This window comes from Vanellus vanellus (genome assembly GCF_965231255.1).
Source record: "Vanellus vanellus genome assembly, chromosome: 12".
NCBI lineage: Eukaryota > Metazoa > Chordata > Aves > Charadriiformes > Charadriidae > Vanellus > Vanellus vanellus.
The window spans coordinates 21449154-21462071 of record NC_138917.1 but is presented as its reverse complement, the minus strand read 5'-3'; the positions used below and the strand labels follow the sequence as shown (position 1 = coordinate 21462071).

Here is a 12918-nt window from a genome sequence, read left to right as displayed (position 1 = left end):
CTGTGGGGGGACACCCGTGTCCCAGCCCCATCCCGTCCGCCGGAGCCACCTTAAGGTGCATTCGAGGGCGGAGGGGCTGTAGGGGCAGGGGAGGATGTCCTCCTGTCCATCGGTGGTCCCCACCATGGCCCTGTGCCGGCTGCTGGGGAGCCCATGGGGCTCCGGTGCTGCTGTCCCCATGGGTGCTGAGGTCCCCCTGGGGCTGCTGGGGTCCCAGAGGTGCTGGAAGTCCTCCTGGGGTTCCCTCCCACAGCGCAGTGGTCCCTGGGGTGGTAGGGGTCCCCTTGGGCGAGCTGCGGTCCCAGGGGGTCCTCTTGGGTGTGCCATAGTCCCTAGTGGTGCTGGGGGCCCCATGGGGTGCCAAGGGCTGGACACCCCGAGGCCCATCATGGCCATGCTGGACCCCCACAACCTCATGACCCCCAGCAGGGGGCAGAGGCAGCAGCCCCACTACCCTGTGCTGCCCCCCCGCCCCCTTCTCCAAACCCCCCCATCCCCATGGATCAGGGACACCCCCCCCCCCCAAAAACCCCTTTTCACCCACACCCTCGATGGATTTCAGGGGGACAGGACACCCCATCCTCTCCCCGCAGCCGGCACACGCGCACACACACACACACACACACAGGAGCTGAGGGGGGGGTGGTTCTAGGCAAATCTTTATGCTGCTGGGGGGCAGGGGGCTGAGTTTTGGGGGGGGGGGTGGGGTGGGGTGGGGGCTGTGACTCCGTAGCTCCGGGAACCAGCAGAACCTTCCCCTGTGTTCAAAAGGCACCAATTTCAGTTTGCGTTTCGGTTACAGCTGGTACGGTAGCAAAAAGCCCCGAGACGTGAGAACACACCGGGCAGACCCCTCCTGCTCCCAAATCCCACCCCCTCCCCTCAACTCCCACCTTGGGGACTTTTATCCACAGCCCCCCCCCGGGCGCAAAGGGGGACAGCACATCCCCTCCGTCCCACGCCGCTCCCTGCCGCAGGCTGACCCGCTGCCAGGAGCGGCTTCCGCAACATTAAAATCTGCTCAGGAGTCCGTCGTCCCCCCCCAACCCCATCCCCCACCCCCTCTCCCAAGAGGGGAGCAGCCACAGCATCATCCCAAATTGCTGGGTGCATCCCTATCTTCATTCAACAGGGATGCCGGCCGGGATCACCGGCTGGTTTTGTAGGGCAAGAGGATAGTGGGGATGGAGCTCCACCTCACAACTTCGCCCCCCCCCCCCCAAAAAAAAAAAAAAAAAAAAAAAAGTCAATCCTGGTCCCTGGGCGGAGGGAGGAAGAAGAGGAAGAGGGATGATGGCTGCAGCCCCTCATCCCTCTACCAGCGGAGCCCCCAGGCCCCCGGTGAGCGTAGGAGTCTCTATGTACATGTCCGCTTACACCGGGCAGAGAGGGCTCTCATGGAGCAGGGGGGGGCGCATGTCAGGGGTCAGGGAGAGGGCCACGGGGAGGGGACAGCAGCCCAGGGCCATCACATGGCCGCCAGCTGGCCCAGCACCATCCTGAACTGCTGTGTGCTGTTGGTGAGGTCCTTGACGCGCTCCACCATGTCCTTAGAGGCGGTGGGTGAAGGGTAGTGGAGGGCGGCCGCCTTGGTGGTCACCACGATCTCCTTGAGCATCTCGCAGAGGAGGTTGCTGTAGTGCATCACCTTGTGCTGGACATCCTGGGCCTTGGCCTGGCGGGACAGCGTGTCCCCGATGAAGACGAGCTTGTGGGCGCTGAGGATGACGAACTTGCTGTGGGCCACAAAGATCTTGGGGGGTTGGTTGGTGTTGACGGCGTTGAAGAAGGAGTCGACGGCGTTGGTGAGGGTGGTGAGGTTGGCCTCGCACTGCTCCAGGTAGAAGAGGAGGAGCTGGCGGTCGGCGGGACACAGGGCCCCGCCACCCCGCGCCGGGCCGTAGTGCTGGGGGGGGCTCCAGTTGGACAGGTCGTTGTCGATGGGGCGCGTCACCTCCTGCTCCAGCCGCTCGAACTGCTTCAGCTGCGGGAAGGACGGGCGTGAGGAAGGATGGCCATCGAGCCAGCACCCGCTCCCCTCCCTGGAGCCACCAGCGTGGCCACCAGCCCCAGGGAAGACGGCAAGGGACAGTGCCAGCCCCAGGACAGCCGTGTCAGGCTCCTCTCCAGGAGGAAGGTGCCGATGCCCCTCACTGCCGGCACAGCGCCGGCGTGGCAGGCGAGCCAGGCCCCGCAGCGGGGACAGCCACGCAAGAGGTGGCGGTGGTCCGGATCGGTGGGAGGGGGTCCAAGGGGAGCAGGACCCAAAGCCCCCTGCCCGCCCCGGCCCCGTTACCTGCTGGTGCTCCAGCTGGTCCTTGCTCTGCCGGATGATGTTGCCTTTCTCCAGCAGCTCCTTCTGGGTCTTCTCGAACTCCTCCTTGCCCTGCAGGGAAGGGAAGGGGCATGACATGGGGGTCAGCGACACCAGCCTTGGTGGGAGAGAGCCCCTGGGACACCCCTGGTCCCCACAGCCCCAAGGCAGAGGGTAAAAGCAAGATGTGGGTGGCAGAAGCACCACCGCACGTGGAGCTGCCCAAACCACCGGCACAAAACCCACCCGTGGGGAGCAGCACCCCCTCCCCGTGCCCACCTGGAGATGGACATAGTCATAATCCTCCATCCAGCCGCTCTCGCTGTTCTCGTAGGGCCCGTCGGGCGACTCCTGGGCTAGCAGCTTGGGTGGGGAGGGCAGTGGCCGCGACTGGATGCTACTGGCCTTGTCGGAGGGGTGAGGGGGCCCGTGGCCGCCGCTCTCCGCCGCCGGCTTTGTCCTTTTGAAGAGGAGGGAGGCGTTGCCGTGCAGGAAGGAGGCCAACTGCTTGGTGTCATCGGGGACGCTGCGCGAGTGCATGACGAAGTGCTCCAAGTCATCCGTGCCCGGCTTGCCGCCGGCCAAGGCGCTCGGGGCCCAGTGGCAAGCGTCCAGCGCTTGGCCGTGCCGCGCCAGGGCCTGGTAGACCTCCTCCATCTTCTGCAGCTGCTTGCTGAGCTTGGCGTAGAGGGAACGGTCGGAGGCCTGGGCGGCGTTGCCCACAGCCCCCCGGGCAAATTCCAGCAGGTCCCGGAGGGCCGTCCGGACGCCCTCGGCTGCCCCGCGGATGCTGGCGGCGTTGGCCTCCATGTGCTCAGGGCTGCGCCAGTTGGCGCTGATGAAGGACATGAGGTAGGAGACGGCGCCGCCGACGCCGTGCTGGAGCTTGGCCAGCGTCTCCATGGCGGCGTCCAAGTCCAAGGAGAACTCCTTGCCGGCTCCTTTGGCCGGCTCCTTCACAGGCACCACGTCCAGCGAGGAGGTGGAGATGTTGCTGCGGGTGCTGCCCGTGCTGGAGGCCGAGAGGCGCTTGGCGTCGGTGCCCTTGGCCTCGCGGTCCACTTGCGGTGGGACGTCGTAGATGTACTCGCCCTCTGTGTCCAGGGAGCCCTTGCCCGGGGCGTGCAGGTCCCGGGGCACATCGTACACCTCCTGGGAGGGGAATGCCGATCCCCCCAGCTTCTTGAGGCTGGGGGGCACGTCGTAGATCTCGTGGGAGAGCGGCAGGTCTGGAGCGCCTTTCCCAGCGGCCGGCGGCACGTCATAGACGTCCTCCGGCAAGTAGGGCTCCTGCGGGGCCAGGACCAGGGGGTGGCGGGAGGGGTCGAAGGCTTTCTGCTTGGCGAAGGCGGGGGGCACGTCGTAGGTCTCCTCCCGTGCCGGGCCATCGGGCACGTCCTTGCTCACCGAGGGGGGGACGTCATACACCTAAGGAGAGCAGCAGCCGCGGTCAGAGCCAGCCCAGGTCACGCCTGGACACGTAGGTGGCTTGTGCTGGGCCATGGTGCACCTAAGTGCCAGCCTCGGGTGCATGAGATGGTGCTGGGTGCGCACTGGGACAGAACCGTGCTCCCCACGGGCATCCCTGCTCCCGGAGAGGCTGCCGCAGCACCCCCCGCCTCCCCCATCCCCTCTGGAGTGGGAATCGCAAAATCCCCAAACGGCCCAGGTTGGAAGCAACCACGAAAGATCATCTGGTCCAACCTCCTCCCCTAGGTGAGGTCATCCACCACCCCGTCCCCTCGCATCTTGAGAGCGTCCAGTACCAGGGATGCCACTGCATCCCTGGGGAGGTTGTTCTCCGGCAAACAATTGTTCCGGCTGTAAATTGTGCCTTTCCTACACGGAGAAGCTGGGAGCTTCCCAGCGGAACTTACAGTTTGGTGCAGGTTCTTCTCCACGCTGGGGGGCACGTCGTAGATCTCCTGCCCTGGGTCCTGCCCATTGGGACCCTTCACTGCCATGGGGGGCGTGTCATAGACCTGGATTGGGGGGGGGGACAACATGACACAGGATGGCGTCAGCAGTCACCCACCTCCTCCCAGGGACCAGCTGGGAGGGATGAAGGCACCAGAAGAAGCCCCCAAGCCCATAACGTGCCCAGCTTTGGGTGTCATTTGCCCAGGTTTGGATTCCAGCCTGTGCCAGAGCATCTCCTGTGCCGGGGAACGGAGCCAGCGCCGCCCCCACCCCCCCCCCACACCCACCCTGACCAGTCTCACCTCTTGGCTGAACTGGCTTGGGACCCCTCCTCGGACGGGTGGCACATCGTAGATCTCCTGGGAGCCCGCGGAGAGGAGGTGGCGAGGGAAATCGTACTCATCCTGCTCGCCCTTGGGGGAGTCATAGATATACGCTTGCCCCACGCGGGTGGGCACCAGCACCTGGCAAGAGGGGAAAGGGATGAGTTGGGCACCGCTGAGCGCCATTCCCCCCCACCCCCCATCAAAACCCAGCGATAGGGCTGGAAAGAGGATGGACGCTGGATTCCGGACCAGACCGTCCGGCACCGGGCAAACCGGTGCCCACGGGAGGGCGCTCCCCGGCCGGGCGCGTACGCTTCTCACGGGTGATGCCGGGGACGAGGAGGAGGGGGGGGGGGAATGATATCACCGGTTATTTATAGCGGCGAGCCTCAGCGAGAGACAAAGCCCAGCCGGCACGGCCACGGCGTGCAGAAGGGAACGGGCAATTTGGGCACCGAGCCGTGGGCAGGGATATGCCAACGCCCACAGGGCGTTGGCATATCCCTGCCCACGGCTCGGTGCCCAAATTGCCGTACCGTGGCGACACCGGAGTTGGCAAATAACCAAACCCAGAGGGTTGCGGCACTGGAAGAGGTGCCGGGCAGGTCCTCTCCCTTTTAGGGATGCTCCCCGTGCCCTGGCTGTGATTTGGGCAGCCACCCCCGTCCCCGTCCCCCCCCACCCCGCATCACTGGCTGCTTCGCAGGGGTGTGAGTCAAGGGTAACCTTCCCGGAAAACACAATGCCGAAAGCGCCTTGGGATGACGTGCCAGGGAAGGGGCAGAGCCAGGAGGAACCCGGTGTACGGGATGTAGCCGTTAGGCTGCCCCGGAAAAGGTCACCATACTGGGAACAGGCTGGTGGCTCACCCTTGCCTCACTGGGTAAACCCAACTGGCACCGGTTGGCAGGCGCACCGGCACGACCGGGATACGCTGGCACCGGCTGCCTGCCCCTGCCCGCGCTCTCGGGAGGGAGGAAACATCACGGCACCGCGCTGGCTACCACAGCCACCTCTATAGATCCCACCAAGGGGCATCTCCAAGCAGCTTTTGGGTTACCAGCACCCCCGTACCCACCCCAGGCATGGCTGCTGTGCCCTCAGTGACACCAGCACAGCTCACACGAGAGACCAAGAGGACCCGAGTGCCAAACTCTATTCCAGCCCCGAGCCGAGTAGCTCACACCAACCGGGGTACCTCCTGCCAGCGGCGTGGGGAAGGATGCCCCTATAGCCCCCCCCCATGATGAGAACAAGGACTTCCCGCTCCAAGAGCCGACGTCGGGCGAATAAGCCAAAGCACCAAAGTCCTGCCACCCGCTCGCCACCACGGACCACCCCGCAACCCCACCGCACCCCCCCCAGACCCCTCCCCGTCCTACCTTTCCCTGGGGCTTGTGCCCTTCCCAGCTCCTCGTGTCCAACGATGGGGGCACCTGGTAGATGTCTTGAGCCTGACCGGCCGAGGGAGGAACTTGGTAGACATCCTGGGGGGGGTTGGCAGTGCCCCCGGGGTACGCCTCCGCCGCTTGGCCCAGGGAAGGGGGCACCTGGTAGATCTCCTGGCCGGGGCTGGGGAAAGCGTGGGGAGGCGTTTGCTTGGGGTAAGCGGGCGGCTGCTTAGCCGGGGCAGGCGGAAACTGTCCGGTGGGCACCGTGCCCGGGTAGAGACCCTGCTGTCCCTTGCTGGGGACTGGCATCAGGTAGACGTTGTCCCCTTGGGGGGCATAAGCAGGGTGCATGGGTGTGTACTGCGAGGCGGGCGACAGCGGGGTGTAGCCTCCTTGGTGGTGGTACGGCAGAGCCGGCTGGGGCACCGGCGGCTGCGGCACTGCCTGCCCTTGTGCCGGACCGGGCGCTTGCTGCTGCTGCTGCTGCTTCTTGTCATACATCCCCACCAGGATCTTGAGGCGGTTCCCGGGGACGATGCCCTGACGGCCATGGAGGGAGCAGAGCCACCAGCCGTCCAAGCCTTGCGTGTTGCGTTCCAGCACCGTCATGATGTCGCCCTTGCGGAAGGAGAGCTCGTCCGGCGACTCGGCCACGTTGTCGTACAGCGCCTTGGCCAACACGTTCTGTAAGAGAGCCCCGCGCCGGGGCGGTGAGCCAGGCCCCGCCGGCCGCTGGGCAGTCATCCCGCCGGGAGACGGTACCGGGGGGGGGTAAAGGGGGGGCGGCTTTACCGAAGGGGGGGGTCCCACCGGCTGGATGTCCCCTCTCCCACCGATTTTCCCTTCCCAGTTGGAGTTCAACCCATCCTTCCCGGAGGTGGTGCCGGGAAGGGGACGGGCCCTTCCGCCTCCCCGGTTTTTTTAGGGGGGAGGGGGAGGGGGGGGGGACGGGACCACGATGGGACACCTCCTCCGCCTCTCCCTCCCCTTTCCCGGGAGGGAGGAAGTGCCAGGGCGGTGAGTCAGCCCCAACCGCCGCCGTGACCATCCCCACGCCGGGCCCCTTCCGTCCCCACGGGGGACACCGGCTGTGCCACGGCCGCCTCGCCCGCGCCGCCGCCGGGATTTACCGGCGCCGTGGCGGCAGGACAGGCCGCAGCCTGCCTCCCCCCTTACACCCACCACCCCCTCCCTGCCCCCCGGGGTGGCGGGAGCCCCGGGGGTCCCGCAGCGCGCTTGATGGAGGGGGGGGTAGGGGGGGTGGGACAAGGCCGCACCGCCCCCGGTACGGCGGGGCTGGGCCAAGGTCACGCCGGGGGGGGGACCCGGCCGCACAGCCCTGCCGGGGCTGGGGGAGGCCGCCTTCCTCCTCCTCCTCCTCCATGCCCGCCATGAGCCGTTATACCCCGTGGCCCCGCGTCCCACCTGGTGGGGAGGGAGGGGGGGCGGCCCCCCCCCCCCCCACGCGTGTCCCCCACCCCAAACTCCCACTCCCCCCCTTCACCCCCCGCTCACCAGGTAGTTCATCTTGCGGCGGGGCGGCTGTACGGCCCTAGCGCCGGTCGGCCGGAGGCCGGGGCCGGGCCGGGGGCGGCGGGGCGGGCGGGCGGCGCGGTGGCGGCGGCGGCGCCGTAGGGATCATTATAGCGCCCGGCCCGCCCGCGGCCCGCCGCACGGCCCGCCCCCCCGCGGCTGCGCCCGCCCCCATTGGCTGTGCCCGCCCGGCGGGGGCGGGGCCGAGGCGAGGGGGCGGGGCCGAGGGAGGGGGCGGGGCCGCCGCGGAGGGGGCGGAGCCAGGGGCGGTGGCAGCGGGGGGGCGGCGGGTGGGTAGTGGGTAACGGGGGTGTAACGGGGGGGGTAACGGGGGTGCAACAGGTAATGGGGGTGCAGTGGGGGTGTAACGGGTAACGGGGGTGCAACGGGGGTGGTACGGGTGTGTTATGGGTGTGTAATGGGTGTGCAAAGGGTAATGGTGCAAGGGGGGTGTAATGTGGGTGCAACTGCTGTGCAAAGGGTAACGGGTGTGTAACGGGTGTGCAAAGGGTAACAGGGGTGTAATGGGTGTGCAAAGGGGGTGTAGCGGGTGTGCAAAGCGTAACAGGTGTGTAAGGGGTGTAATGGGAGTGCAACTGGTGTGCGAAGGGTAACGGGTGTGCAGTGTGTGTGTAGTGGCTGTGCAACAGGTAACAGGTCTGTAATGGGTGTGCTAAGAGTGTGTAATGGGGGTGCAATGGGGGTGTAATGGGTATGCAAAGGGTAATGGGTATAACAGACATGTCACAGTTGTGCAAAGGGCGTGTAATGGGTGTGCAAAGGGTAACGGTGCAGTGGGAGTGCAATGGGGGTGTAATGGGTGTGCAAAGGGTAATGGGGGTACAATGGGTGCGTGACAGGTGTGCAATAGGTAATGGGGGTGTAACAGGTGTGCAAAGGGTAACAGCCGTGCAAAGGGTGCGCAACGGGTAACGGACATGCAAAAGGTTATGCAAAGTGTGTGTAAGGGGTGTGCAACGGGTGTGCAAAGGGTAAAGGGTGTGTAATGGCTGTGCAAAGGGTAACAAGGATGCAACCACCTGGGGGGCGGCATCGGGATGACCCCCTTGGGTTTAGACCCTTCACCCTCCTCCTTTGCTTTCCCTCGGCTGCACGTCCCGCACCAGCCCCGGCGCTGTTCCGGGGCGACGGCACATCACAGCACACACCGCAGAGCATCACGGCACACACCGCGGCGCGCCCCACGGCGCCCCACGGCAGCCGGCATGCTGCCTGCCCGGCCTGTTCCAACAGCCCGGCCACGTGGCCCGCAGTTGCCCCGACGGCCGGCGAGCCCGGGCTTGACGCCGCCGCTGACGCCGCCGCCGCCGCACGCCGAGCCGCGGTCCCTGCCCGCAGCTCTGGCGTTGCCGGCGCCTGCACGGAGCCGGGAGAGGGCTGGGAGGGCGGCAGCGGGGCGAGCTGCGCGCTCGTGGCGGGGGCACGCTAAGCTGCGTGGGACTGCGCCGTCTACCAGACGTGCAAGCTGCAGGGCACGCGCGAGCTGCGTGGAGGCACGCAAACCGCGGGACACGCGTAAGCTGCGCGGACGGCTGCTTGCACGCGCCGCTGCCCGTGCACGTGTCTCCCGGCGCGCGTTCCCCCGCCGTCACCTTTCCTTGGGGTTGCCTTTGGGCCACCCTGGTGCGAGGCGACGGAGCGCGAACCCCAAAAAGCGGGGCGCGTTCCGCTCCCCGAAAACTGCCACCACCGTCCCTCGGCACCGGCAACCTGCCCGCACCGTCCCCTGCTCGGAGGCATGTTCCCCTGCGCATCGCTGGCGGATGGGGAAACTGAGGCACAGCCGAGGGGAGGCGATATCCAGCAGCCGGGACTGCGGTCGCGCCTGCAAACCGCAGCCGCAGGACCGCGGTTTCCTCTTATTGGTAGCAGCGGTGACAGCGGTGACAGCGCAGGGGCTGAGTGCCACCGACATCCCCCGGGACGGGTTCCGGGCTCCCCGGCCCCTCTCCCGCTGCCGCAGCCCATCCCACGAGGCCGCGGTGCGTTCGGTACGGAGACCCCGAGCCCGGCGAGGGTCTCTCCTGGGGGAGTCGCCGGGGTGAACCTGCCATCGCATGGCTTCGGGCGGGCGCCGAGGGGCCGCGATCTCCCCCTTCGGTACTTAAATCAGCAGGATTTGATTTTTTTCCCCTCCCCGCGGCGACGCTCTCATTAAAGCATCCCCTGTCGATACTCGGTCCCGGCCATTTTCGGTGCACCGGCGCCAAAATCGCTTGCTTGCATCTGCTGAGCGCCCTTGAGCTGGCAACGGCTCCCGCACCCCCTCTGCTTCCGCAGCCAAGCGCCCGGGGGGGTGACAGGCACCAACAGGTCTCCCTTCGGCTTCTCCCACCTCTAAGAAAAAAAAAAACAAAATGCCAAAAAGAAGATCAAAAGTGGAGCGTTACGGGGGCCCCGCGGCGCAGGGGGATGCTCAGAGCCGCATCGGTGCAGCCGGAGCATCCCCGTGCCGCTGGCGATGGGGTATGGTGATGGGGGGCCACCACCCCAGTCCCGCGCCGTGGCTCTTCACAGGCTCCGGTGGATGCGGGGCTGGGTGTTTTGGGATGGATGCTGCTCGGGATGCCGGTTGCCGCAGCAACAGTTGCTATGGAAAACACTTCATTGGTGAAATTTCCAGCCATATTCACGTGTCCGTCATTGTCTTCGGGAGAATCCCCGGTGTCTGGCGAGCCAGGCACGGCCGGCTCCGCACCGGGCAGGCTGCCGCCGCCGCAGTGGGGGACTGTCTGTGCCGGCCCCGGCTTTTCCGGGCTTTTCCCACATGGGACCCCAAATGGGGGGTTTGGGGGAGCACGGCAGGCATGCATGTGGCTGGAGGAGCAGGCTGTGCCATGCCATGCCGTGCTAATTGGCTAATTGCTGATTAATGCCCCATTGGCCCAGCCATGCCCTAAATGTCGGATGGAATGCATTTCGGTGAACCCAGGCTGGGGCACAGCTCCAGGACAGCGGGACATCCCGGAAAGGGGGGGCAGGGGGTGACACCGGGACACTTGTGGGGCTGGAGCCATCCCCAGGGGGGACCAGCGGCTGCGGATGGGGCTGCCTGCTCCTGCCTGTGGCTCCTGCCTGCGGCCCCGCCATGCCCGTGCTTCGGAAAACCGCCTCCCGCCTCCCGGAGCAGCAATAGGATTACACGGGACTGAGTCTCCTAGCAATGAACGGAGAAATAAATCCTGTAAGGCAGGACGGGATTTATTAGACTTCAATATTCTGGAAATAATGAGGACATTTCTCTTGGCTTGTAATATCACGGGACCCAACAGGATCACAACAAGGATTTATCCCCGTGCCTTTCCGTGGCGCTGGGTCGGTTTTCGGCTGCGGAGAGGAGACGGTGGGGTTTGGCTTTCCGGAGAGCGGGGTGGCAGCGGGGCATCCCCTTGGCCTCCAGAAAAGCCGAGGTGGAGCGCGGGCCTCGGGCTGCCCCAACAGTGGCGGCTCTGTCCGTCTCCCCATTCATCCCCCGGCGAGGACTGGCGCTGATCCTCGCCCCCGGCCGGGGCTCGCCGCGGGGAGCGGGAAGGGCTGGCTCTGCCGTTGCCGCCGGCTGAACCTCAAATGCCGACACCAGCACCCATCAGCGGCAGGAGGACACCCCGAGGTGGGGACCCTCGTGCCGGTGGGGGGGGGGGGGAGACCCACGAGCTGCCCCGTTAATTCCACATTAGTCCTGAACCCACCGCAGGTAGAAACCCCGCTGCGCTGCCGGACGGGACATCGCTGCCAGGAAAAGAGGTGGGAAAGGCTGAAACCAGAAGATATGGTCCCCCCCAACATCACCTCCCGGGCATTAGCCCTTCCCGGCCCCGCTCCCCACGGGGGATGGCTGTCCCAGCTGCGGGGAGATGCCAACCCCGCACTCTGCTCTGTCCCTCTCCCGTCACGCTTCGCCCCACGGTGGCTCGGCCGACCTCGAATCCCACCGTGGTCCTTGGGATGGCCCAGGACGCGCCCCCGGGCAGCCAACTCTCAACCTCCTCCCACGCCGAGTGCCGGAGGTTCATTCCCACATCCCTATCACCGAAGCAGATTTAAATGCACGACGGTTACCTCCCCGCTCGCGATCCCCGCGGCCCTGTAACAGCCTCCCCAAAACCCTCCGAACAGCACGACAAAAGCGAGCCCGTGGGAGCGGGTTGGACGCAGGCGGTTTTATGGCGGCTCCGGAGTGTGGCCGCCGCGGCAGAAGCCCCGACCGTCCGGGCACGCAGACACAATCGCCGCCTTGTTCGGGGCCCAACCGCATGCACAAGGGGCCCCTTCAGGCGGTCGGGGAAGGGGGAGCTCCTCGGGACGAGGTGATGCTCGGAGCCATGAGGGATTCCTTGGAGGACCAAAATTATGCCGAGCAAATGCCCCGGACAGGAGGACACGGGAGCTTCCCGGAGAAGATGGCTCAAGGTGGGAATGTCTCCAAAGAGGGACCCACATCTCCTGGGAGCTTTGCTCCCACCAGAAAGCTCCGGGCTGGCAGGGATGCCAAGGGCTGGCGGGTACTGGGGGCCAACCCCCCTTCGTGGGAAGGCGGCTGGGCAATGGAAATAGCAAGCGGATTGGCTTTTTTTTTTTTCCTTTTTTTTTTTTTTTTTTTCTTTTTTTCCTTCCTAAGCAGCCAAGCTGTATTTTCTGGAGACCTGTAAATCACTCCTCGTCTTCAGGAAAAGAGAGGCGAGGAATACATGATCCAACCAGGCAAAAACGCGGGGACGCTTGGGAGCGCACGCGCACGCGCGCGCGCGCAGGAAACCAAGAACCAGCCCCGGGTTGGGGGCTGCCCCCCGGCCGTCCTGCCGAGCCCGTCCCAGCTTGCCGGGCCGGGAGCTGGCACCGCGGCGTGCCATCCTCCAGCCGGAGCCGAGCCGAGCCCGGCCGGGCACGCCACGGTGCTACGAGCTGGGGGAGCCCGGCGGGAGAGGGGAGCCGAAGCTCTCGGCCACCCCCGTTAAACCGCGCTTTTCCAGCAGGTCGGGTTGCTTCCAAGATTTCGACATTTTCCACGTTCACTCAGCTGAAGAAAAAAAACAAAACAAAACAAAAGAAAAAACCCAGAGAAGAGAGGCCGGAGCACTTTTGGAGAGCAGTGCTGGGCTGGCAGGCTTACGCTGGGGTCACCGATATTCCCAGTTTACCAGTGGGTGCTGGCCAGATCCCACTGACACGGCGGTCACGTAGATGTAAATCCAGAGCCATCATCCCCCGGGGCTGTCCGCAGCCCGATGCTGATGCTGCGGCAGAGCTCTCTCTGGACACAGCCTGGAGCTCTCCAAGGCTTTTAAGAGCAGGGCTGGGTTTGGTGCCTCTGGCCTTTGGCATCTCCAAAGGTTTCCCTCTTCCATCTCCGTTCAGCTCTTGCTTATAAGACAACACACGGAATTACCTTCTGTTTGTAGACCCCGAGATGCCG

General features: G+C 65.7%; 2 protein-coding genes across 3 annotated transcripts in view; one reads left to right on the top strand and one right to left on the bottom strand.

Annotated features, from left to right (window-relative positions):
- Positions 1–12918, top strand: part of ZNRF1 (zinc and ring finger 1) — a 183776-nt gene that overhangs the window by 31335 nt on the left and 139523 nt on the right. The gene's annotated exons all lie outside the window — the stretch shown is intronic.
- Positions 711–7601, bottom strand: BCAR1 (BCAR1 scaffold protein, Cas family member). 2 transcript variants are annotated; one of them, XM_082489440.1, is made up of 7 exons: positions 7467–7601; positions 5943–6635; positions 4537–4698; positions 4192–4296; positions 2594–3742; positions 2297–2386; positions 711–1984 (listed from the first exon to the last, which is right to left on the bottom strand). In XM_082489440.1, exons 1-7 carry the CDS (start codon positions 7476–7478, stop codon positions 1469–1471), a joined length of 2727 nt encoding a protein of 908 aa, XP_082345566.1. In that variant the 5' UTR covers positions 7479–7601; the 3' UTR covers positions 711–1468. The 2 variants fall into 2 exon arrangements, with proteins under 2 accessions (XP_082345566.1, XP_082345565.1); XM_082489439.1 differs by lacking the exon at positions 7467–7601 and having other exon boundaries at positions 5943–6711.